Consider the following 25,331-nt stretch of genomic DNA (forward strand, 5'->3'; position numbering starts at 1 on the left):
CCAGGTGTCCAGTTAGGTGTGCAAAGTGTGTCCTCTGTTGCTGCAGTTGTGCAAGCAGTTCCCCAATTCACGTGCACAACTGTGGTGACTGGGCATGCAAAGCAAGACACCTGAAAACTGGGTTCATAATCCGATTCACTCACTTAACTCACTACATTGGATGTGGGCTGGATAAAACACCTAAGACTGTCCTCTAGGGAATGACCCAGTGCTGCCCATGCGGGATTGTTCTTTTTCTTCTCTAATTTCCATGAAATCCCTGAGACTAGCCGTTTATCAGCCAGGGAGGTTTAAGGCAGGATCCCTGGGATATCGGTCCCATGGCCAGAGGGGCCTAGAAGGCAGCTGGTGAGTCTAGCAGTGGGATACCTGCTACTATGGGACCAAGGGAGGAGGAGAAGCACCCTAGGTCCATGGCATGTTACATCATAACATGCCAGGAGAGGAGGGTGCACCAGACACCCGCTGAGAGTTGTGTGGCTTGACCTCGGCCACTATGGCTTTGTCTACACATTGCCACCACAGCTCCTGTGAGAGCACCAGAGGCCACCAGCCTTTGAACCACTGTATCAGCTGGCTCTCCTCTGAGCAGGGGGTCGTTAAAACGCTGGCAACTGCTGACATCCTGTCCACGCTCAGGCTCCCGCACTCCCTGCCAGAATCAGAGCTGAACCAGCACTATTGACGGTAGGAGACGCTTGGCAAATAGCCTGGTGCGGACACTGCCTTGGCATGGCTGGCATGCTGCCCAGAGTGTAAGGGGGAGACATCCACTGGGGACCAGTATGAGCCACCTTATTACATAACACTGAGAACCCTCTGAGTAAGCGACTGAGGACAGCTCCTTCCTCCTTGGGACGAGAAGACACACGCACCCACCCTACCACTCCTCTATCCGTATGACGGCTTTCCGGAAGGGAACTCTCTCTGGAAGGGAATCCTTTATCCATTGGTTATATAAGGCCCTGATCTCCTTTTATGGTTGTCTTTCCTGCCTTGCCAAGAACAAATGCAGCTTCAGCTATGTCTGTGGGCTGGCAGAGCAATTAAAGCATCTGATTCAAGCTTAGTAAGGAACGCACTTTGGATGGGCGGATTTAATTTGGTGGAAAACCTAGATGAGATTTCCCCCCTCCTCTCCCTCTTTCCCTCCCTCCCTCCCTCCATCACAACCATCCCTAAGATAGCAGTTGGCCTGGTGTCATTAAATGACTGGTACAACTTCCACCTCCCAGAGCTTTAGAAATTCTGGAGTGTTTTCATTTGAATCCGAGTGACTCTGTCCACTCCGCTCCTTCCCCTTTCTCCTTTCTGCTGAATTATCACAATTTCCAACAATTGCCTGTGTGTATGCAGGGGGTGTGCGGGGGACTGTGGGCGGCTGGCTTGGTGTGACACACTGAATTCATATGCGTTTCCCCCCCTCTGTGAGCGCCGCTGGGGGAAGCATGCTAATGATGACCTGGCTGAGTAAATAGTTGAGCGATGAATAAGTGCTTTCTGGGAGTTGAAAGGCAGAAGGTGGGATTACTCATCCATCCATCCAACTGTCTCCAGAACCTTTCAAGTGCTTCTCAGCGCTGAGGCTGGGGGTGTGCGCGAGGGGGCGGGAAGCAAAGGGAGTGCTGCCAAGATTTGGGTTGCCACAGCCACCGGGCCCGCTCTCCTCCAATGAGCGCGGAGCTGCGAGTGGAGGAAGAGGCAGGGAGCCACCCACATGGGGAGCTGTGCGAGGTATAAGTACAAGGGAATGCCTGAGACAGGAGCAATTCCGACCGGGAAGCAATAGAGCTCTGTGTCGCTTTCGCCTGGCGCTCGAAGTTAGCAGCAGTTTGGAAGGCAAAGGAGAAATCGCTAGGATATTAGCCAGCAGCTTCTAGCTGTGTGTGTGTTTCGGCAGAGGGAACTCTCGGCTGATCAAGATCCCACACTCCGGAAGAGGACAGCAGACACGGCGCACGGTGGGAGATCCCAGGCCGGGACGCCCTCTCTTTCCCAGGCGCTCGCTGCCTGACAACATCGCCCTAGGCACGTGGGACCAGCACGCTGGGAACGGCCTGAACGGATTTGCCACCGACTCCGTCTGGCTGCAAAGGGGACTGGACAGCTCTCCTTGGGGTGATATCTGACTCGGTTGTGTTTGTGTGAGACGTACTTGGGGAGGCAAGAGGGGGTGGTGTGTGCCTTTCGGGAGAGGATTTAAAAGCAGGGCGGGAGTGTCACTAAATTAAAAGCCCGGGGTAACCACTAGGGTTTTACCTCTAGGTCTGTTGCATTGCTGCTTGGTTTAGCCTGCCCACGCCACAGGAACCATGCAGCTGGATAGCATCACCAATGGGAGCGTCCACACCTTCCCGGGGCATCGCGGAGTAGCCAATAAGCCCAACGTGATCCTGCAGATAGGGAAGTGCAGGACTGAGATGCTGGAGCACGTCAGGAGGACCCACCGGCACCTCCTCACGGAGGTGTCCAAGCAGGTGGAGAGGGAGCTGAAAGGCTTGCAGAAATCAGTGGGGAAGCTAGAGAATAACCTGGAGGACCATGTCCCATCCACGGACAACCAGAGGTGGAAAAAGTCCATCAAGGCCTGCCTGGCCAGATGCCAGGAGACCATTGCCCACCTGGAGAGGTGGGTTAAAAGGGAGATGAATGTCTGGAGGGAGGTGTTCTTCCGCCTGGAGAAATGGGCAGACCGGTTGGAGTCTATGGGGGGTAAATATGGCCCCGCGGACCATGCCAGGCAGACTGTCTCTGTCGGGGTGGGAGGCCCGGAGGGCAGGAGCAATGACGGGGAGATTTATGATTACGCCCTTGACATGAGCCAGATGTACGCACTGACTCCTTCTCCCGGGGAGATAACTAGCATGCCCCAGCCCCATGACTCCTACCAGTGGATCACTGCCCCGGAGGACGCTCCGGCCTCCCCGGTGGAGACCCAGATCTTCGAGGACCCCCGGGAGTTCTTGAGCCACTTGGAGGAATATCTGAAGCAGGTGGGAGGGACTGAGGAGTACTGGCTTTCTCAGATCCAAAACCACATGAACGGCCCAGCTAAAAAGTGGTGGGAGTATAAGCAGGACTCGGTCAAGAACTGGGTGGAGTTCAAGAAGGAGTTCCTGCAGTACAGCGAGGGCACTTTGACCAGGGACGCCATCAAACGGGAGCTGGATCTACCCCAGAAGCAGGGGGAACCCCTGGATGAGTTCCTCTGGCGTAAGAGAGACCTGTATCAGACACTCTACACTGATGCAGAGGAGGAGGAGATTATCCAGTATGTGGTAGGCACCCTCCGGCCCAAATTCAAGCACTTCCTGAGTCACCCCTTGCCCAAGACCTTGGAGCAGTTGATCCAGAGGGGGAAGGAAGTCCTAAGTGACTTCGACCAGTCAGAAGAGCCGACCCCCCAGAGAACCCCAGAGCATCAGCCAGGGGACTCAGCTGATAGCTTGACACCTTCAACCACAGCTAGTCCCATTGCCAGCGATGAGACGCAACCCGAGCCCCCTAGCCCACCAACTACGGTGATATGAGCTAGTATAACTATGGGATTGGCCTGTATTATACAAAGGTGTGGAGGGGGCTGATTTAGGAAGCTTCTCCTTAGCGAGAGGTTCTGGCTGTGACCAGTCATGGCTGGACTCAGTCCAGTGGCCCTCGGCAGAGGAATGAACTTTGTTTACGGATGGGCCACGTGAGAACGTAGCTGCCCGCCTCACCCGAGTCATGTGACAGGGATGGTGCGAGTCTGAGGATACTATTTTAACCACTGTGGGGTGGACAGTTTTATGATACTCCTGGAGTAGCTAGACTGTTCCCCTCTGCAGAGGCAGCCACCCTATGCTGGCGCCTTGCAAGGACTTCAAACAGGTGCAGCTATTGACCAAGAGTTCCCACCTACCCACCAGTCTCGTATCCTCTGGAGAGGGGCCCCCTTCCTCAGTGGAACATCCTTGTTTTGACACTTGCCTGTCTCTGTCATACTGACGGGACTTTGTCCATCCCAAGAAGAAGCCACTGGCTTCTGCTTCCTTCGCAACCTCCCACCAAAGCTTCAGGGCAGAAACTTTTTTAAAGTTCATAATGGTTTCGAAGTGAGCCTAGAACTTGCAAATGGCAACTTTAAGGGGTTTGATTAATTTTACCACCTGACATTGTATCTCACCCGGCACCTGCTCTCATTTTTCCTCCCAGGGGTTCTCTCCCTTTCTCAGCTCCTTCTCTCCCCGTGGGTGACCCATGCCAACAGGCCGTTGCAGCAACAAGGGAAATTTCATCCCATGTCCGCTGCTACCATGGAGAGGGAAGCCCAAACTTGCTTCCCACCATCCCTCCTGGTGGCAATTCAGCACGTGCTGTTTCACCACTAAACTGGGCACAACTAAACCTTTGTTCCTTGCTGCATTAGTCTTCTCTAGCTAAGATTCAGGACCAGGCAGATGAATGGGGATAAGCCAGAGATCTTTCTACTTTGGGGTTGTGAGATGGGGCAATCAGACAAGGCACCAACGTTGTACAGGGGTAAATTCCTATTCTTTTTTTTAAATCAAACAAACACACCCTGAACTCAGAGCAAATATCCCCCAAGCAGCAAAGCAAGGCCCCTCCATTGGAGATGCCAGTACAATAGGACATCAGAAGTCCATTTCTGTGGAACTTTGCCACAGGAAATCAGAAACAAAGTTAAGAGGTGCTACACGTGTTGGGTCCCAGACCCTGCTTGCAAAGAAGACTCCTTGATGGCAGATCTACAGACACATTGCTTTTGGAAGGTCTGATGTCCTAGGTGTGAGGAGTCTGATGGATGAACTTTGTCTAAAACTGATGAACTTTCTAAACCAGCCCCTTCGTTCTGCAAGCTGGTACTAGATGGAGCTGAAATTGGGCTCTGTGCTACTTTTCCACGTTAAATATCAAAGACCAGAACTGACTGCACTTTGACTAAAGCATGAAGATGGGACGTTTGAGACCTTTGAGACAGGACGTTTGGACCTTCTTGATCTTCAGGCCTGTCTAACGTACTGAGGAAGGCTTTACTGGGGGTGTGCTAACAACAGTGCCCCACACCACTGACGGTTGCACTTCAGCAACTGCATAGCATCCATCACCTAACAGGCAGCATCAGCACGTGAGAGGAAGAGAGAAACTACAAGTAGTAGCTGGAATTTCCCTGGGACTCCGCAGCTGCCCCGGTGGCTCTGAAAGCCTTTGGGTGCGACTCCTTCCCAGAGGCTGAAGGTAAGACAACTTCCCCACTCTGCAATTAGCAAGTGTTAAGGCAGGTGTCATAGGAGCTAACTCAGCCCAGGGGTGTGTGGGTCCCACAGCAATGAAGCCAGGGGTGTTGCGCCAAGACTGACCTCGGCCCCTAAACTTAGGTGCGCCGCTGAAGCGTGTAACGCCAGAGAGAGGGATGGCGATCGCATAGCATGGCCCAAGCAGGTACAATAACTCAGAGTAATGGGAGCGGATTGAGCAAAGGGAAATGAAATGCATTGAACTGTGGGATAATGTCCCGAGGGGAGGGGTGGGACATTTAAAACAGGGATGATGACTCCTCCTGCTAGCTAAGCAACCTACCAGCTCCCTCTTTAGCACAGCTGAATAAGCGACTGCCTCTAGACTAAGAGGTTCCAAGTTCAAGTCCTGGGGATAGTAACCTACACAGCATGAGTTGAGTCTCAGGACCGGGGACTTTGCCCATGTCTGGGTCAGAGAGCAAGCGTTCTTTCCTTGCTGCTGAGACATCTTTGCTTGGCTGTGACTGAATGTCAGTGCAGAAGGGGGATCTTTACACTAGCAAGCTGAGATCTGTGGGAATGGATGACAGAGTGTCAATGCAAAGTAGTATCTGTCACTGTGGCTCACGTGTATTATCTACTCTGTTACAGTGACTCACTTGGACCCTCCTCTGAAGAATTCATTTCACACTGCTCCTAGCACAGAAGAAAAGAGGCTTAAATTCCAAGGGTTCAGCAAGGGGGAGCGGATGTCCGAAGTCAAAGCCACCGTGTGCCTCATCTGCAGTCCTGAGGGAAACACCCAGACCAGGTAATTAGTGCTCAGCCAGACCTTTCCGAACCTCCTAAAGGGTCTGATGCCAAGTGCTGAAGGGTGCTCGATGCCATTGCATGCACCACCCAGAGGAGTTTATTCCTGAGAGGGGGAGTGGGCATCACAGCCTTGTCTTCTGCTTATGACATTCAGGCCACCAAGCAGCCATCAGGGTCTGACCCAGGCCACCTGGGGTATGTTTACACAGCAAAGAAAACCCCACGGCTGGCCCGGGCTAGTCTACTGGAGCTGCGGGGCTGCGTAGACGTCCAGGCTGGGGTTGGAGCCCGAGTTCTGGGACCCTCCCAGCCCGCAGGGTCCCAGAGCCCAGGCTCCACCCTGGTGTCCTAGCCCTGAAAGTATTCCCTCCCTCCAGCCCCTGCTCCATCCTGCACCCTCCACTTAATCCTGCTTGGTGTTGCTTTTAGGGATTGCTGCTACTGTTGCTGAGCTTCTTTCTGTACGGCCGAGAGCCGCTGTTTCCATTGGGAAGAACGGGAGACCTCAGCACTCCCAGAAGAGCCTTCTGCCAGAGAAAGAGGTGATGGGATGAAAGAGTGGCTTGAAAGACACGGCGATGAAGCATCAAAGAGGGAGCTACAGCCGCTGAGCAGAAAAAACGACAGGGATGGCGCTGGTCAAAGCTGGGCCACGCTCAGTAGACCAAGCTCTGTATAGACGGAAAGGCAAAAGTAGGCATGAAGAAACAAGCTGGTCCTTGGACTTTGGGGACAGCAGGAATGCTGGAGTTGCGCTATAACTGCACAATACTCGCTGCTGATTTAGGCGTAACTGAACCCAGGGAATTGGAGGCTGATGGGGCCTGGAGGAAAGAATCGATCCTTGGTTGTGAACTGAAATCCTGCTCTGATTCAATTTGCCGAAAACGACAGATCCAAGCGGGCCGCGAACCCTCCTGGCTGTTAATGTTTTAACGCATTTGACCTAAGTGTGGGTAGTTTAGTTTCACGCAGGTAGCCATGGTCAAACCTCAGTAGCTTTGGAGGTTCAGAAAAGCATCCTGGAAGCCAGATGCTTGTCTGAACAATGTGAGTCTGCACAGCTGGGCCGGCCAACTCACAAGAACAGACCCTCTTGTGAGATAATAGACACTTCCTGCTTCTGGATGGGCCAGAATTACCGCAAGAAGTGGGTTTCTTGTGCTACTTTGGTGCTTTTCTTTCCGGCCAGAACCAGGAAGTGTAATGGGGTGTGAAAAACAATCATGCTAGTGAAATTGACCCAACTTTTTTGAACATCAAGAAAGTTTTGGTTCATGTGTCGGGTGAAGGGTCGGGTCGGTTCTTATTTCTTCCAAATCCACCCGTTCCGTGTGTGTGTGTGTGTATATGTGCGCTGAGCAACCAAATCAATCCCAATAACCAAATTCTGCAGCATTTTGTTACATTTGACCGAACTGATGATATCTGATGCATACTCCAATGATCAGTCAGCAAAAATGCCCGGGGACCAGATTATGTGGATGCCACAGGAAGCTGGCAGCTAGGTAGACCACAAGGGTAAAAATCCTTTCTGTTTTGCAGTGTTCAGTGCGAAGGCTTTTTCAGGGACCCTCAATATCCACTGCCATTGTCTTTGGGCATTTTCTTTTCCTGAACATTTATTCTCACTTTGTTAAATAAATGAAGCTAACCAAGCCATGGCACCTTTTGGCCCTGGGAGTTTTTTCACCTGACCTTTTGGAGTATGCAGAACTGGATCTCTGGTACTGGTTTTATTTCACTGGTTGCTCCTAGCAGATTGGAGCTTTACTTGTAGCACCCTGGTTTATATAACCAGCTCTTCTTGAAAGGACTGATAGTATTTCTGTCCCAGGGCAGACTGACATGCGTGAGTTGGTGTGTGTTGTGTCTGTTGAACCGAAACAGAATTCAACTACTGTATCATTTTGTCAGGCAATTTTACATTTAACTCTGACAAAGCTGCTACATAGGTTTATTTTTACTATAGATCTTATTAATTCATACGGTATTGTATAAAAGGTGACTGTTTGGTGTCATTACAGGTCACTGTATTCACTACATTGGGTTAGAAGCCAAAGGTCTTTGCACGGTGAAATAACTTGACCTAATTCTGACTGTATCTGCTTGTTTATTCCTCATGTGTCACCCTGGCGTTACTGACTCCCCCAAAGGGTGTCAGTCGCTGGAATCTGTCAAAAGAACACCACCACCTTCTGTTTGCCATTGTAGCAGAGTCTGTTCTTAGAAAAGAGCCTTTTGTAGATTTATTTAATAAAACGCTGAAACATCTGCTTACACTATTCCGCTTCTTGCTCTCCGTTCTTTACCTACCTCGTTCCCTGCAGAGTGAGGTACACGCTAGCCTGAGAAAAGCTGAATTTTCCCACCCAGAAGAAATTATTTAACCCCCTACAATCCTACTGTCGTGTCTTCAGGAACAAAATGCTATTTTAAAGTACATATTTCCCCTTAACCCTGCGGATCCTGCATCCATCCTGGATGCAGCAGGCAATCTAATTATCAAAAGGGGGGTCCCAGATCTTTGTTTTGTGCTCTGCATGGATATGAGGTGCAGGACAAAGATGGCTTTAAGTCACTATTAGAGGGTGGCCTGGCCCTTTAACAGCCTCTCTATAAAGAGCTGGAGGAAGAGGGGTGCAGGAGTGTGAAGGTGCAGAGAGTTGAAAGCTCTGGCAGGCTGCAGGGAGAAGAAGGTGGCAGAAGAGTCTTGGACTTCAGGGGCCAAATGACTCCAGCCAGGCAGAGCCTGCCAAAAGCACGGGAAGTCTCAGTGGGAAGGTCTGGATTGGCTCCGGGGAAAAGTGGTCTTGGATCCTCTCTGGGGAGAAGCCCCAGGACTGAGTATTGTGAATTTTATACAACTAAATTAGATCCCAAAGAGGGATGTTTTTAAGGACTCTGGATTGGTGGAGTTAATTGAAGGGGTGCTGGGAGAAAGGGAAACTGAGGCAGAATGCTGCAGAGCCATCTAGGGTGGGGAGGCATTTGTCTGGTTACAGTCACCTTTGTCCTCTCCCAATTCTGGGTCCAATCAGAGGCAAGTTATGGCTGCCTCCAAGCTGCTCTAACTACACGCAACTGCCCAAAGGGGATCAGCAGCTCAGAATAGCCAGAGCCCAGTAGCACGCAAGCCATGCCCATCTTTCCCAAGTGCCCTATGTCGGGAGCAGCGAGGAGGAGAAGGGGAGAGCCATTATGGTGGCCCTTTCCAGCTGGGAAATCTCTCTACAACACGGATATTTTCCATTGACTGGGTCCAGGGCAGTGTAAAGGGACCATACCATGGAAGAGAATCTAGCCCAGTAGGTGAAGTGAACTTAGGGCTGTTGAAATGTGCTGGACTGACCGAGCTGGAGATCGCTCTTTCTGCATAGCACGGCACAAGATTCTGCACTGCTCTTGCACTTCAAACCTGACCTGGAGGGACCTCTTTTCAGGGTGAGGGTTAGTTCAGCCTCCATGCCTATGGGCCAGTCTACACTGGCTGCTGCAGCAGTGCTTTAATGAGGCTTGTGTAGTCACGGCGGAGTGCTGGGAGAGCTCTCCCGGCGCCCTAAAAAACCACCTCCACGAGGGGCGTAGCTCCCACCGCCGGGACCCGCGCTGTCTACACTGGCGCTTGACAGCGCTGAAACTTGCTGAGCTCAGGGAGGAGTTTTTTCACACCCCTCCGCAAGAAAGCTGCAGCGCTGTAAAGTGCCATTGTAGACAAGCCCTCCTGGGTGTGGCTCTGTGTCCCACCTAGTGGCACCAAGAGAGAGAGAGAAAATGAGTCTGCGGTACAGCTTTAACTAACAGGCAGCTGGCTTTTCGCTCATGCCAGAGAGGCCCATGCAATAAGCTCCCGAGGTCCCCGGTTCAATTCTACCTACCAACGACCAGGGTCTGTCTGTTGGTCTTACACCTACTCAGTAACCATCTCATCCAGTAAAGGGGGACAAAGCTACACTAGCGGAGGTTAAAATAAAATATTTTTTAAAAATCTATTCCCCGTAAAGTTCAACAATAAACAATAGCCGGGAGCACGGAGGGCTTTATAGATTAGCAAGGTTTTCAATTTTGTGTCAGTCCCATCTGAATTTTAATCCAACCACAGCCAAATCATTGTTGTTCACCTATTTTCTGCTGGGGCAGCCCACAGGTCCCTGGGGAGCCACGGGGCTTAAACCTCCAATTAACAAAGAAATTCCTTATTACAGCTCCAAGCTCAGTCATTAGGGAGTCCCCAGGGATGTTCACAAGCTGTGACTGGATTGAGTCCAATCGACATGGAACCAACCTGAAACCCTTGACCAAACTAGGACAGGACCCTTCCTGAAGTTTCTTGGGGCCTGATCTGCTTTGGATTGGAGTCAATGGGAGTCTTTCAGCTGACTGCAATGGTGCTTTGGATCAGGCCTGTAGGGAGCGGAAAACAACCATTGTTTCCTGTTTGTTTCAAGCCTGCTTTTCATCCCCTGGTTTTGACTGGCCAAGACACCATAAAGAACGCAGTGGGTGGGACCTTTCCAATCTGGGCCTTCCTATTCGAATATTTTTGGATGGCATTTTTTAAAATCTCTGGGTTGTTGGGTTTTTTTTTGTTGTTAGTTTGTTTTGTTTGTTTTTTAAATGAAGAAATTGGAATGGTCAATCTTGTCAATCATATTGACTGACTGTTGTCAAAATCAGGCATTGGTGCGCGTAGAAGGGGACTGCTCCCCGGAGCCATTATGCTGCGGTATGGCAAGGGGTAACTAGGAAGGCACCAAACCCTACATTACTGACACAACAGGCTACAACAGCTCCACTCATCATGCCACTATGATGCTGCAATAACTACTGCCGTACTAGCCTGCTCGCTGCTCTGGTCACTGGAGATGATATTGTTCCACGTCCATTCCAGGGGATGCCACAGGCAGGCATCCAGTGTGTACGCTGCATACTCTGACAAAGCAAAATTTCGTGGCCCCGGTAGGGGTAGAACTCAGATTCTCCTTTGTTGAAAACAGGCTTCCTACCATCTGAGCTAAAAGAGAATCTCCTTCAGGGCTTAGCAGTAGAGGGCTGCTGACATGTAGTTGAACAGTTCTAATTCCACTCAGCAGACAGCGGTGGAGTGAGGCTACCAGTTTAAACACCATGCCAATGTTAAAATCATGGCCTTAACTCTGACCCTGCCCTGCATTGTGATACCAGCCCAAATTCAGCAGGGAATCTAGAGGCAGTCTATGTTGGTGTGACTTCTATCCTCTTCAACCTGTTAGTCACTGTGACAGGGTATACCAGCCTTTTTCTGCCCCCCGACATCCCACCCTGAAGGGAGAGTGTCACCTGGAAAAGAGGGGCAGTGAGTTTAGACCACTGAGCACGGCCTAGAGAAGTCACTCAGGTACTGTCAGAACCAACAAGGCTTGGTCCTCCAGTGACTAGAAGGGCTGGCAGGAAGCAGTAGCCAATCAGGGTCCACCAGATGAGATAAGAGGCCTCACCTGCCCCTCCATAGGGAGAGTGCTGGGTGACACTAGGGCAGGAGAGGAGTTCTCAGGTGCTAACCCAGAACACCCAGTCCTTGGACAGGGCCTCACAACATGACTGGGCCTTCAGTTGAAACATGCAACAAACTCTCTATTTTTGTAGTAAAGCTTGAATGCTCAGGTGGCTGGTTTTGTGTTGGCTTTCTATTAATGGTTAGTTTAGAGAGGAGAGGGGTGAGAGGAGAGGGGTAAGGCGAGAGGCACGATACAAAATAACAACAGGGAGAGGGGTGGGTGATTTCGTCCCTCTCCACTCAGCTTCCTGGTTCCCGCAGCACCTGCTGTTTTCAGCACTCTGTCAGCTCTATGCCACCCTGGAGCTGCACCTTCCCCAGGGCGGCAGCAGCCCCCACCAGTGACACCCTCCTATCTGGCACCTGCACCCTGCATGACGGCAGCCCCATTATCCACTGCCCACCACAATCCCAGCCAGCTCCCCCGTCCACCTGGTAGCACCCAGCAGCCACCAGCCGCACCTCCACCCCACATGATCCAGCGCTCTCAATTCCCACACCCCCTTCCCAGCAGCACCAAGCGCCTCCATCCTTGCTCCCCATCCACTTAGCAGCTTCCTCCCAACACCGAGCATCCCACCACCACCTGTCGCCCCTCACGGCTGCACACCATCTACAAAGCACTGCCCCAACAGTATCATTTGAAATTACTTTATGCTCGATGGATAAATTATTCAAATTAAAAAAAGTTGAAGCTGCAAAGGATGATGGGCTTGGAGGGTCACAAATCACTGCGAGCCGGTTTGTGTGGGGATGAAGATTGAGGCCCTCCCTCCATCTAGATGACCCATTAGGACATTTCCATCTCTAACAGCTGCTGTAAGATCATTGTGATGGGGCTTAGTCCCCATGACTTGTAAGGCAAGTCAGGTCCAGTCATTGGGATGGGCTGTGGCCAAGAAGCAGAGCTGCAGGAGCAGGGTTAGCTCCTGTGGTGGGGCCCTAGCCTGGAGCAGCGCCCTGAGGACCAGGGAATGAGGCAGAAGCCCAGTAGGGTGTAAGGTCAGTTTATGTGCTACTTAGACGCCCAGCAGGGAGAAGCCAGGGGGAGGGAGATGTCAGTTCTCTGGCCAGGGGGAAGAATGAGAAGGTGAGAGGTTTTTTGCAGGAGTGGGTGGGTGAGATTCTGTAGCCTGCATTGTGCAGTAGGTCAGACTAGATGATCATAATGGTCCCTTCTGACCTTAATATCTATGAATATATGACTTCGGACTGGAGCTGATCCCCTGGAGTGGGTAAAGGACCTTTGGTTTGGAGCTGAACCCCAGACGGGAGCTGAACTGTTGCATGATTCGGCCAGAAGGCTGAGCCACAAAAGACCCAGTGAGAGAATTCAGGGAAGAGGCTGTCTGGGAGCGGTCCCTGCGACTGAGAAAGTGCCTGCCAGAGAGGGTGAGAGGGACAAAGTCCCCTGCAATGCCAAGTCTGGGCAGAAGGGGGTGCCCTAGAGGTGAGGATGTGTGTTTAGTCACTGATTACCCACCCAGCACAGGACACTGTAAGTTACTCCTGAAGCCTGGCTCCCTGAATGGTGCTATACCCCTACCCCTCTGTCCCTGCTGCACAGGTGGAGTGGCCTGCCCCAAGGAAAGGCATTTAATTCTGTCCCCCTTGATCCTTAAGCCACACTGGGCCACACTCCGACATGTGCTAAGAAATATGAACAGGGAATCATTTTCTCCCCGTTCATTAGTAAACAGGCAGGTGAACCCAACATTTATTAGGCCAGTGCCTTGGTGTCTTTCGTTAGCATTTCCTCGTATTCATCCATTACCGGACTCTATTTCAATGGATCACATCTAGGGTCTGGGGAATTCGAACAAGCCTCTAATTAACCTTGGCAAACTCTGAACTGAAAATAACTATTCCCTTGCCTCCACCCGAGAGCTGCATTCTGGCTTCCGGCACCGAGCACAGCCTGCACCCACCAAACAGCCGCCCTCTCGTAAGATGCAGGGAGACCTTGTGTGAGCTTGCTGAGAAATAGCAAATAATCCAAGCCATAAAAACCCAACTGTTTCTGACACACAACCAGTCATTGCTTGGGAGAGAGTGCCTTGGCTTTTGGGAGGTGCTCTGTACAACACATGTCGGAGGAACTAGGTATATTGCCTGGAATGGGACACCCCTTGTTGGTGTCTCTTGGGAGGAAGAGGTGTAATATTGTAGGGTGCTGTGTTGTATGTAAGAATTGAAGGTAAGAAGGGATGGGGCACTGGGCTGGAACCCAGGAGAGTTGGGTTCAATTCATAGTTATCTAGGGTGCTGATGTCAGCCCATCGTATCTGAACACCTCAAACCTTTACAGCTTTGAGCCTCACAACGTGCATTAGCCTCATGTTACAAATGGGAAATTCCCCACATGTCCCAGATGGGAAACTGAGGCATAGAGCAACTGGATGATTTCCCCAAGGTCACGTTGTCAGTGGGAAATTGTGGGGCAGAGTAGGGAACATAACTTTTGTCTCCCAAGCACCAGGTCTGCTCCCTTGCTGTGTTCTGCCACCCATTTCCCTTATGATCTTGTGCAAGTCACTTAATCTACCTTGTGTCTCTGTTCCTCATTAGTATGAGGGGGCTAATACCTCTCTACTTCCCAGTCCCAGGGGTGTTGTGAAGATAAGGACTACTCATGTTTGTGAGCCACTCAGATAATGGGATGGTTATGATGAGTGTGATGGGTTAGGTCACAGAGATCCCCTTGGGACTGTCACCTGATGTGCTGAATTTACCTCTGAGCCCGTTTTCCCTGCCAGCTTGGGACTCCAGAACCCTGCCTTGTTGAGCCAGACATGCTAACCTGCTGCAATACACACCCAGGTCTGGGCCAACGCCCCCAAAGCTGCAGGCTACCTATCTCCAGCACCCAGACACCCACTTTCCAATGGCATCCAAACCCTAAAAGAATCTGTTTTACTATGTATAAAGTTTATACAGGGTAAACTCAAATTGTCTGCCCTCTATAACACTGATAGAGAGCTGTTTGCTCCCCCAGGTATTAATCACTTACTCTGGGTTTATCAATAAACAAACGTGATTTTATTAAGTATAAAAAGTAGGATTTAAGTGGTTCCAAGTAATAACAGACAGAACAAAATAAGTCACCAAGCAAAATAAAACAAAACGTGCAAGTCTAAGCCCAATACATTAAGAAACAGATTACAGATAAAATCTCACCCTCAGAGATGTTCTAATAAGCTTCTGTCAAGGTTCCTCCCCCACTCTGAACTCTAGGGTACAGATGTGGGGACCTGCATAAAAACCTCCTAAGCTTACTTTTACCAGCTTAGGTTAAAACTTCCCCAAGGTACAAATTAATTTTACCCTTTGCCCTTGGAATTTCCACTGCCACCACCAAACTTTAACTGGGTTTACTGGGAAACGTAGTTTGTGCACGTCTTTCCCCCCAAAATCCTCCCAACCCTTGCACCCCACTTCCTGGGGAAGGTTTGGTAAAAATCCTCACCAATTTGCATAGGTGACCACAGACCCAAACCCTTGGATCTTAGAACAATGAAAAAGCATTCAGTTTTCTTACAAGAAGACTTTTAATAGAAGTAAAGGAATCACCTCTGTAAAATCAGGATGGTAGATACCTTACAGGGTAATTAGATTCAAAACATAGAGAATCCCTCTAGGCAAAACCTTAAGTTACAAAAAAGACACACAGACAGGAATGGTCATTCTATTCAGCACAGCTATTTTCTCAGCCATTTAAAGAAATCATTATCTAACACATACCTAGCTAGATTACTTACTAAAAGTTCTAAGACTCCATTCCTGTTCTGTCCCCAGCAAAAACAGCATACAGACAGATACAGACCCTTTGTTTCTCTCCCTCCTCCCAGCTTTTGAAAGTATCTTGTCTCCTCATTGGTCATTTTGGTCAGGTGCCGGCGAGGTTACCTTTAGTTTCTTAACCCTTTACAGGTGAGAGGATTTTTCCCCTGGCCAGGAGGGATTTTAAAGGGGTTTACCCTTCCCTTTATATTTATGACAGCTTCTTTCACAGACTGGACTTCTTCCTAGTCTGGGCCCAATCTTTTCCCCTGGTACAGTCCTTGTTAGTTCCAGCAGACATCTTAGATGGAAACTAGGGGTTTTCTCATGACTGGAAGCTCCTTTGTTCTGTTTCACCCCCTTTTATATATTTGGCACAAGGCGGGAATCTTTTGTCTCTCTGGGTCTCCACCCCTCCTTCTAAATGGAAAGCACCAGGTTTAAGATGGATTCCAGTATCAGGTGATATAGTCACATGTCACTAAGACTTTGTTACCCACTGGCTGGCACACAGGTATACAGGAAGTCTTACAAGTAAACAGAGCCATTTACAACCAATTGTCCTAGTCAATGGGAGCCATCAAGATTCTAAATCACCATTAATGGCTCACACTTTGCATAATTACAATAGGACCTCAGAGTTATACTTCATATTCCTAGTTTCAGATACAAGAATGAGACATTCATACAAATAGAATGAATATATTCAGTAGGTTATAAGCTTTGTAATGATACCTTACAAGAGACCTTTTGCATGAAGCATATTCTAGTTACATCATATTCACACTTATAAACAAAAAGAAAAGGAGTACTTGTGGCACCTTAGAGACTAACCAATTTATTTGAGCATAAGCTTTCATGAGCTACAGCTCTATCAATTCCCAGGCCACCAGTAACACAGGATCATTATATCCTACACAAACGATATGCACAGAGCCCCACTGAAATGCAGCCACCTCTGGAGTGGAGGGTCACAACCAACTAGTACATGGCAATGAATGGGAAAGGTTGGAAGGGGCTTAATGATGCTCTTTTGAAATGTGAAAAATGGATCTTTTGCATCCAGGCAGCTGCAAGTTAGACACAAGGCGCAGTTTAAAGGGCTTGGTCATAAGGATATCCATGCCTAAGAGTTAATGCACTAAGTCTGCCTTGGCAGGATGAGTCACCCGGGTGGGGTTTTGAACTCGCGTGGTGTTGAGTTCAGTTCATTACCGGGTCACTGTCGGACATTTTAGAAGGAGGAAGGAAAGAAAGTTTGGGGCCTGATCCAAAGCCCAATGACTTAATGGGGCAGCCCCTCGTTGAACGTAAGCCAGAGGCTGCTGGGGGCAAAGGAAGATACTTGGGATGGGGGAAGATCAGGAAGCCACAAGAGGGTGCTGGAGACAATGGGCATGTCTATACTGCAGACTAAGTCCAGGCTGTGACTCAGGTTTGAGCCCACGGCCCTCCTTCCATCCACACACAAATCAGTCTGACTCAGGGCAGCAAGCACTCCGGACTCGCATACTATGACCCTGCTAGCAGGGTGGATCAGAGCCCAAGTATCACTGAAACTCGGGTCCAAACCCCGTCATTTGTGGATGCAGCTCAAGCCACAGACGCAAGTTAGAAGGGCTGCGTAGTGTAGTATGGACGTGTCAGCCTGGCAGTGAGACCAGGTTTACAATGCAGTGTGGATGTACCCAATAAGAGCCAAGGGCTTAGGTAGATTTACGGAGCTGTAGGGGAAGCAGGAGGGAATTTGTGCCAGGGCAGAGCTGGAGAGTGTTGTCTAAAAGCCAGGTAATAGCTCTGCCTTGCGCCGGGGAACAAAGGGGGCAATGGGGGTCCAATTACAATTGCAATCGCCTAAGTGTGGATGCAGCTTCCTGCTAGTGCGTCTCTGTGCATGGGATGGGGAGTGGTTAGCTGTGCCCCTGCCCCCGTTCTGCACTGGCCAGTGGAGCTGGCTGGGCAGGGAAGGAAAAGGGTCCCGGGGGGATGAGGTGCCGCCGTGGCATGTTCTAGCCCCAGAGGAGCCAAAGGAAACCAGAGCAGTGCTGGTGGGGAGGGGCAGCTAGAAGCTTGGTGCTTTACAGGCTCCAGCACAGACTCTGCCCCTCAAGAGCAGCACCCCGTTAGCCAGGGGTGTTTTCTGTCGGGGTGCCTGCAGTCTCCCGCTCCCTTTGGGACTGGATGCTAGGCCTGGCCCCCAGCCTGGGCTCTTCCCGGCATCTTTCCTGTTGTCCTGCGGGACCAGACGTGCGTCCTCCTAGCACCTTCTCATCCCGCCCCTCCCAGCACCCCCCGCCACCCCAGCCCAGATCCATGTCACCCCAGCCAACTGCCTCTCCTCCCTCTGTCCCACCCAGCCCCACCTTTCCCAGGTACCTTCCTTCTTACCCAGCCCCACATTTAACCTCCTTCACCGCCAAGCCTCTCTGCTCCCCTCACCATCCCTGTCTTCTGGGGTGGGGCAGTGACTCTTGCTCCTCTCCATCTCCCGGCCTTTTGGGGGTGGGGGGGGATCAGAGGGGTCCTTCCTTCACCAGCCCTTGGGGGGTGGTGCCCCCCATGAGAACACAGAGTAGGGCCTCTGAGGCCTGTAGCTCAGTGCGATGGCTGGAGCAGGCTTTGCTGTGGGGAGCAGAGGAGGCGTTCATGAATGTTCTGGGCTTGGGGAAGGGGTGGCCTTTACCTATCAACCCTCTGAAAGGCCCAGTGAGACTATGTGGCATCCCCCCCAATTTCCCTTCCTGCCCCCGTCAGAGGGAAGAGAATGAAGGCCCCTGCAGGAAGTCAGGGGTGACCACTGGGGCAGGAGGGCTGGTGGGCGAGGGGCACTGACGTGGGCAGAGGGAGGGAGAGCTGGTTTGATGTGGGGGCCAGGAGAGAGAACCACCAGGAAGAGGCGCCTTATGGATTCTTTCCCCCCATCCTTCCTCCCCTTACCCTGATCTGGATCCGGAAATGGCTCCCTCAGGACTTTGGATCTAAATCTCGAGTGGGCAGCAGCTCCCACTCCCACACAGCCCCTCTCATGGGGGAGTTTGGATTCTCAGGTCTGACTCATTTGCTGTGTGAACTGTCAACCTAGAGATGGAACAATCCCAGGCCCCCTTCCCAATCACCCTGCCGCGCCATCCAGTTCACACTGGAAATGAAAGCAGACCAGCCACTGCAGTGTGGTATGAGGAGACCATCTTTGCCTGTTTATGGGGAAGAGCCCTCCAGAACCATCCACGCGTTGTGAAGTCAGCACATAGTCTGGATTCCCCCACGCAATTCTGTTCAGCGAAAGCAACCAGGCGTCTCTGTTTCCCCACCCACTCGCCCCCCTCCCATCATCCCAGCGAGCACTGGCCCCTTTCCTGCGCTGTACCTTTTTGGTGGAATAAAGATGGGCCCTCTGTCTCCAGAGCTGTCGATCCAGTCCGTCTTTTGCTGGCACACAATTGACTTAGGGAAACAAAAACAACGCCCTGTGGTGAGAGGCTTTAATGCACATCCAGAGCCCGTTTCTATGACACCAGGGTTCTACCTCTCAGAAGGTGTTAGGTGTCAATCAGGATTTCGCTGCTGGCAAAAACGGCCCAAGTCTCTATGGAAACGAGACGTAGGTTATTACGGCGCCAGTTGGGCTGCTGTCTGCAGAGATTCCCATCCTGAATATTCACATTCGTATACGATATTAATATTGCCTTTGCTAAAAAAAGGGCATTAGATTCTCCCTGGATCTGAGCAACACTGTCTCCTCCTCTCACATCTCAATGAAGAAACGATGCTCTGAGCCTGAGTTTCACGTATTCACCTCCTTTTCGTACTTATTAAACATGATTTAATGATTGATGCAAGATGGAAATGCAGCTAATGGCTTTCCCGTGATACAGACATTATAGGAATGAAAGGGATTTGCAACTGCTATGCAACAGGACTAGTGGTTTAGAGCACATCCATTTCTGGGGTGTTCAGCTTGAAAAGGGTGAATTCCCTTTAAAGGCCTCTCAGGTTGGAGCCCCCAGAAATGGAGGCACCCCATATGACTAGAGGCTTTTGAAAATCTTGCCCTACAACTTTGAATTTGTCAGTGGGGTCTGACGAGGAGGCAAAGTTATTCTGTGGGCAGGTTGTGTCCCCTTTCCTTCTGTGGCTCGGTGCCAGAAGTCACCCATCTGAGTGAGCCAGAAGTCACCCATCTCTGGGCACCACCCTTCATAGCGACTGGCTCATGGACGCTAGATACCATATAGCCAAATAACAAGCAGAGGGAGGGAGAAATTCAAACTTACCGTCTTTGTGAGGAAGAAAAGAGACTTTTTCAGCTGGCATTTGAAGTGGAGCTGGGGAGTCTATGGGCTTGAAAGATACCAAGAGGTTGTTGCAGGTGCAGAGGAGAAGGCTCTCTCACTCCGGCACTGAGGAGTGCGTGGGAAGCGGGGAAAGAGGAGGACGGTCCCAGGTGAGCGACGGGAGTTTGGAGAGAGAAAGGGGACATAGACGAAGCCTAAGTGGTAGGAAAGACAAGTGCATGGAGGGTTTGCCAGACATGGAGGGGAGATTGAAACAAACGCGTCTGTACTGAGTAGGGTTGAGGGGTGGTATGTATTTCTGAAGGCTCTGTATTTTGTTTTACGAAGATGCCTGATGTTTTCTCCCCGTCTCAAAGCTTCTCTCACTATCAAAGGTTGATCACGAGTCCTGAGACACCAAGCTACCCACTAACTACCTCACCCCACTACTGTACTGTAATGAGCTGGCAGCAGTGCTGGTTTCTGCTAGATTCTGCTGGATCTGGAATCACCGTTGGTGCACTGTGTGTCATATGGCCAAAGCTGTCACCAGCTAGAGGAGATTTTCCTGGAGCTCAGCTTAGTAGCCTGTGCTGTTAGAACACGGAGGTCTGAGTTCTGTCCATGCAAACCCCTTTGCCACGCTAATCAGCATCCTTCTGGGCAGTGTCAAGCCCAGAGACTGAACTGCTCACTGGCTAGAGCTGGTCTTACTAGAATGAAGGTCAGGGTGGAGGCCCATCGGTGGGGCAGCCTATGGAAAGCTTGCATTGCTACAGCCCACGCTGCACCTGTTCTGTGCATAAGCCAAGGACGTTGATCTCCAGGGCTGTCAACTGGAGCCCTTACTCCAGCCCCACAGCAGATTTCTCATTAGCTGGAGTTTGAATGAGGAAATTGCATGCCAGCTGGATGGTTTCTAGTAGAGGTCAGCTTGAGGATTAACACTGAAAAGCAACCCTGACCCCCAGGGCACTTACAGCAAAATGAAAGGCAGCTAATTCCTCAATCAGGCCACCACAGGGAGTGAAAGGCACCTGAATGGGATGGGGAGTTAATCAGATCCAAATGCCTCCACAGTTTCTGTTGCTAGGGAGACTGCTTCCTTGGCATCCCAAGATGAGAATGGCTATGCCTTTGACTTCTCAGGAATTAGGTTCTCAGGCCACATGAGAAAGAAAAAGAGAGAGAAAATAAACCCGAGATCTACGATTTTTTTTAAAAAAATCTTTCCCATAACCAACAAAAACAGGCCCAAGTTTATTTTTAAGGTCATAATGCTGAATCTTTAACCACTAAAAAGCCAATTTCCCTGCTGATGGAGACATGGGGAGCCAGAAAATGATTGCTTCCCAATGTCCTATTAGCACTGGTCTAATACCAACATGTGATACAGCTCTTGCAGTGATACTCAGACCTCAGTGATGCAGGAGCCAAAGTAGAGATCAGCATTACCCAAAAGAGCCACAGTCGTGTGAATTCATTGTTCCATTTAATATAGCACTATAGATTCATATTTAAACAGTACAACCGGGGAAATATTTAGTCTCTCTATAGATATATATTATTCTCACAGCCAAGTAGGAATATTTTATCAGCTACAATTGGTTAATAACCTAGTAAAAGCATCCTGACTGGTTAATAACTTAGATCGGTTAATAATGAAATCGCACCATGTTTGAATATCACATGCTGCAAAGAGCTCCAGGTGACACACTAACGAGCCACTGGTGGCTCGTGCCTCAGTCTGAGTATCACCGATCCAGGGTAGAACCGCAGAGTTACAACCAACTTGGGAATGGAGGTTGTTCGTAACTCTGAACAAAACGTTAGGGTTGTTTGGTTGTTCTTTCAAAAGTTTACAACTCAGCATTGACTTAATACGGCTTTGGAACTTTACCCTGCAGAAGAAAAATGACGCTTTTAACCCTCTTAATTTAAATGAAACAAGCACAGAAACATTTTCCTTCCCTTGTCAAATCTTTTTTTAAAACTTTTTTATTTAATAGTTTACATTTCACACAACACTGTACTGTATTTGCGCTTTTTTTGTTTTTGCTTTTGTCTCTGCTGTACCCTGATTGCATGCTTCCAGTTCCAGATGAGTGTGTGGTTGACCAGTCAGTTCCTAACTCTGGTGTTTGTAACTCTGAGGTCCTACTGTATGGCATGGGATTAGAGTCCTCTGTCTACTGATGTGCCAATGGACCTCAACCCTGATCTCCAGGGACACGCTCCAGGGTTGAAAAGGGAAACAGGTTCCATGCACGCTGAGCTTCCAATCCGAAGCCCACTGACGTCATTAGAAAGACTCCCATTGAGTTCAGCAGGTTCTGGGTCAGGCCTCTCATCCTTGGCTTTTCTGCTGAGGCTGCCTGCAGAGTTGGCAGCTCTGACTGTCGGTAGCTTTGTGATGTGCACACCTGTGTCTAAGAGGACTGGGGCCAAGCCAGTCCATTCACATAGGCCTCCACTTGGTCCCTGCCATAGATGTTGGATGTTTCTTATGCCAACAGCTTGGAAGAGGCAGGACAGCGTTTTGTAGGGATGATGGCTGGTCATTTGGACCCCAAATGTAGCTTCTCTTCAACAACCAACTTTAGAGAACCAGATATTGACACAAACTCTTTCATGATTTTTTCCTAAGAATGCCATTGAAAACAGGTTGGTGTTGTTTGGGGCTGCCATTGTGGACAGGGGGATGGGGGGTGATTTAAACATTTCCCTGCAATGATGGAAACCCAACCACAGCCTCTCTAAAAACAAGCAACAGCTTGAGAGGACCTGGAGGTGACACTGGCTCGCAGATCATGGCCCACACAACAAGCCAGACCCAAAGCCCATCAAAGGCAAGGGGAGTCTCTCAAGGCTTTGGCTCAGGCCCTAGGATGGGATAGCTAGACCCCCACACTGACAAAGAAGGGGTGAATGAGAGCCTGGGGACTCAAACGGCTACACCTAGGAAAGTTGTCACGCCTGGAGGGAGCAGTCACAGGTGCCGAATTTCTGATTTCCCTGGGGGTGCTTCACCCCCGCTGTACCCCAGATCCCGCCTCCACTCCACCCCTTCTCCCAAGGCCCTACCCCACCTCTTCCTGCCCCTGCTCTTCCCCGGCCCTGCCTCTTCCCGCCCTGTTCTGCCCCCACCCCCAAATGCCCTACCCTTGGTCCGTCTCTTCCTGCCCCCACCCCTCCACCTCCCCACCAGTGCCTCCTGCCCGCTGTGGAACAGCTGATCAGCGGCGGGTGGGAGGAACTGGAAGGGAAGGGGAGGAGCTGATCGGTGGGGCCCACCAGTGGGTGCTGGGCACCCATTCTTTTTTTCCCATGGGTGCTCCCGCCTTGGCACACCCACAAAGTCGGTGCCTGTGAGAGCAGTTACAAAGGGGAAAGCCCAGTTCAGCAGGGACTGACTGGGACGAGGCCTGGACCTCTTGGGCTAGCTCCTTGAACAAAGGCCTGGCCAGGCTCAGGGCCTGTCCAGCGCAGGGCTCACGACAGGCCAGAGTGTTACAGAACGGCCATTCTGGCTGGCGCTCTTTAGGGGCTGAAATGATGTTACTGTACTTCCGGGGCTTCCACTGCTACTGCTCACTGCAAGTCCTGGGAGCACAGCCCCACAGCTCTTTTTTAGCGCTGGAGCACAGATCCAAGGACTGCCTGAAGAAAAGCCTGGATGAGGCCAGGGGATATTCAGGCCATGTCTCTAAGCTGCAATTAGAAACCCACGGCTGGCCTGGGCCAGCTGACTCCGCTCGTGGGGCTCCAGCCGGGGGGGCTGTTTGATTTCAATGTAGCCATTCTGGCTTGGGCTGCAGCCTGAGCTCTGGGACCCTCCCAACTCACAGGGTACTGGAGCCCGGACCCCAGCCCGATTCTGGAAGTCTACATTGCAATTAAACAGCCCCTCCACCCAAGCCCACGTCAACTAGCTCAGGCCAGCCATGGAATTTGAATCGCAGTGTAGACATACCCAGAGACTGACTGAAAGAAGGCCTGGCTGGGGATAGGATCATAGAATCATAGAATAACAGAGTTGGAAGGGACCTCTGGAGGCCATCTAGTCCAACCCCCTGCCCAGAGCAGGACCAATCCCAACTAAATCATCCCAGCCAGGGCTTTGTCAAGCCTGACCTTAAAAACTTCTAAGGAAGGGGATTCCACCACCTCCCTAGGTAACGCATTCCAGTGTTTCACCACCCTCCTAGTGAAAAAAGTTTTTCCTAATATCCAACCTAAACCTCCCCCACTGCAACTTGAGACCATTACTCCTTGTCCTGTCATCTGCTTTCACTGAGAATAGTCTAGATCCATCCTCTTTGGATCCACCTTTCAGGTAGTTAAAAGCAGCTATCAAATCCCCGTCATTCTTCTCTTCTGTAGACTAAACAATCCCAGTTCCCTCAGCCTCTCCTCATAACTCATGTGTTCCAGCCCCCTAATCATTTTTGTTGCCCTTCGCTGGACTCTCTCCAATTTCTCCACATCCTTCTTGTAGTGTGGGGCCTAAAACTGGACACAGTACTCCAGATGAGGCCTCACCAATGTCGAATAGAGGGGAACGATCACGTCCCTCGATCTGCTGGCAATGTCCCTACTTATACATCCAAAAATGCCATTGGCCTTCTCAACAAGGGCACACTGTTGACTCATATCCAGCTTCTCGTCCACTGTCACCCCTAGGTCCTTTTCCACAGAACTGCTGCCTAGCCATTCGATCCCTAGTCTGTAGCGGTGCATTGGATTCTTCCGTCCTAAGTGCAGGACTCTGCACTTGTCCTTGTTGAACCTCATCAGATTTCTTTTGGCCCAATCCTCCAATTTGTCTAGGTCCCTCTGTATCGTATCCCTACTCTCCAGCGTATCTACCACTCCTCCCAGTTTAGTGTCAGAATCTAGTGTTTGGATCTATCCAATGCCTGCTAGACTCCAGAGTCCCTGGAACAGGCAGCCCTGGCATGGGACTTTGATATTTGCTTTGTTTCCTGTGGCTAATGTGTTTTCCTTCTGAACCCGGCAGAGTGAGTTTGTGCCCGGTCTGGGCCCTGATTGAGGGTGGAGTACGAGCATGGTAGCCAGTGGCTGCCTGCAACAAACCTGGGTGATGTGACCCTACGCGAGCCCACAGAACAAGCTGCCACACCCCCTGAAGTGATGCCATCACAGGCCCTAAAGCTCTTGTGTGCCACGATGTAGAATTTCTGGCTGCCATGGCGTTCCCTGACCCTGGCACCTGGGGCATGAAGCTGAGGCTGCTGGGGAAAGGGAGCGTGGCTGGAGCTCTGGCTATTCCCTTTGTGGGCTGCTGGGTGCAGAGAAGCGTAACCACGAGGAAGCTGGCTGGTCCCAGCACAGGGAGATGGTCTTTGCCCCCCCCCCCCCCCCCCGTGCTGAGCAGGCTGGGAAAGCAAAACTGAGCTGTCAGCTCTCTCACACCAGCTCGGAGGAATGTGAATCGCAGACAGTGACCACACAGCGCAAGCTGAGTGGGGCCTTTCCAGTTCGGTCAGCGCTGGCGTCCTGTCGTTTGGCGAAGGCTTCCTCTGCACTGGGGATTTGCCCCAGCCACAGCCACGAAGGGACACCCTCCCGTGTGAATCTCCCGCACTGCTGGGGTCAACCCTGAATAGCAGCTTGTGTCAGTGCACGGTGGCCTGGCCTCATGCAGTGGTGAGCTCTGGAGATGGCTCT

At 50.8% G+C, this 25,331-nt stretch overlaps 2 protein-coding genes across 3 annotated transcripts in view; one reads left to right on the forward strand and one right to left on the reverse strand.

Moving 5' to 3' along the window:
* The window catches only part of LOC311516358 (uncharacterized protein), a 116,522-nt gene extending 96,813 nt beyond the window's left edge, over positions 1 to 19,709 (reverse strand). The window contains exons 1-2 of one of the 2 annotated variants that reach the window (XM_084620340.1): positions 19,641 to 19,709; positions 18,734 to 18,810 (exon numbers count right to left, since the gene is read on the reverse strand). In XM_084620340.1, the coding sequence (XP_084476466.1) occupies positions 18,734 to 18,810; positions 19,641 to 19,680 (117 nt within the window). In that variant the 5' untranslated portion in view covers positions 19,681 to 19,709. Of the gene's footprint in view, positions 1 to 18,733; positions 18,893 to 19,640 lie in introns of those variants that run through there. The other variant, XR_014710390.1, reaches the window with a different exon arrangement.
* ARC (activity regulated cytoskeleton associated protein) lies at positions 1,875 to 8,335 on the forward strand. The gene is made up of 3 exons (XM_084620339.1): positions 1,875 to 5,235; positions 5,889 to 6,048; positions 6,480 to 8,335. Exon 1 carries the CDS (start codon positions 2,313 to 2,315, stop codon positions 3,528 to 3,530), a length of 1,218 nt encoding a protein of 405 aa, XP_084476465.1. The 5' UTR covers positions 1,875 to 2,312; the 3' UTR covers positions 3,531 to 5,235; positions 5,889 to 6,048; positions 6,480 to 8,335.
* Positions 19,710 to 25,331: the final 5,622 nt, after the last annotated feature.

This window comes from Lepidochelys olivacea, assembly GCF_965140295.1.
Source record: "Lepidochelys olivacea isolate rLepOli2 genome assembly, chromosome: 2".
NCBI classification, from domain to species: Eukaryota; Metazoa; Chordata; order Testudines; family Cheloniidae; genus Lepidochelys; species Lepidochelys olivacea.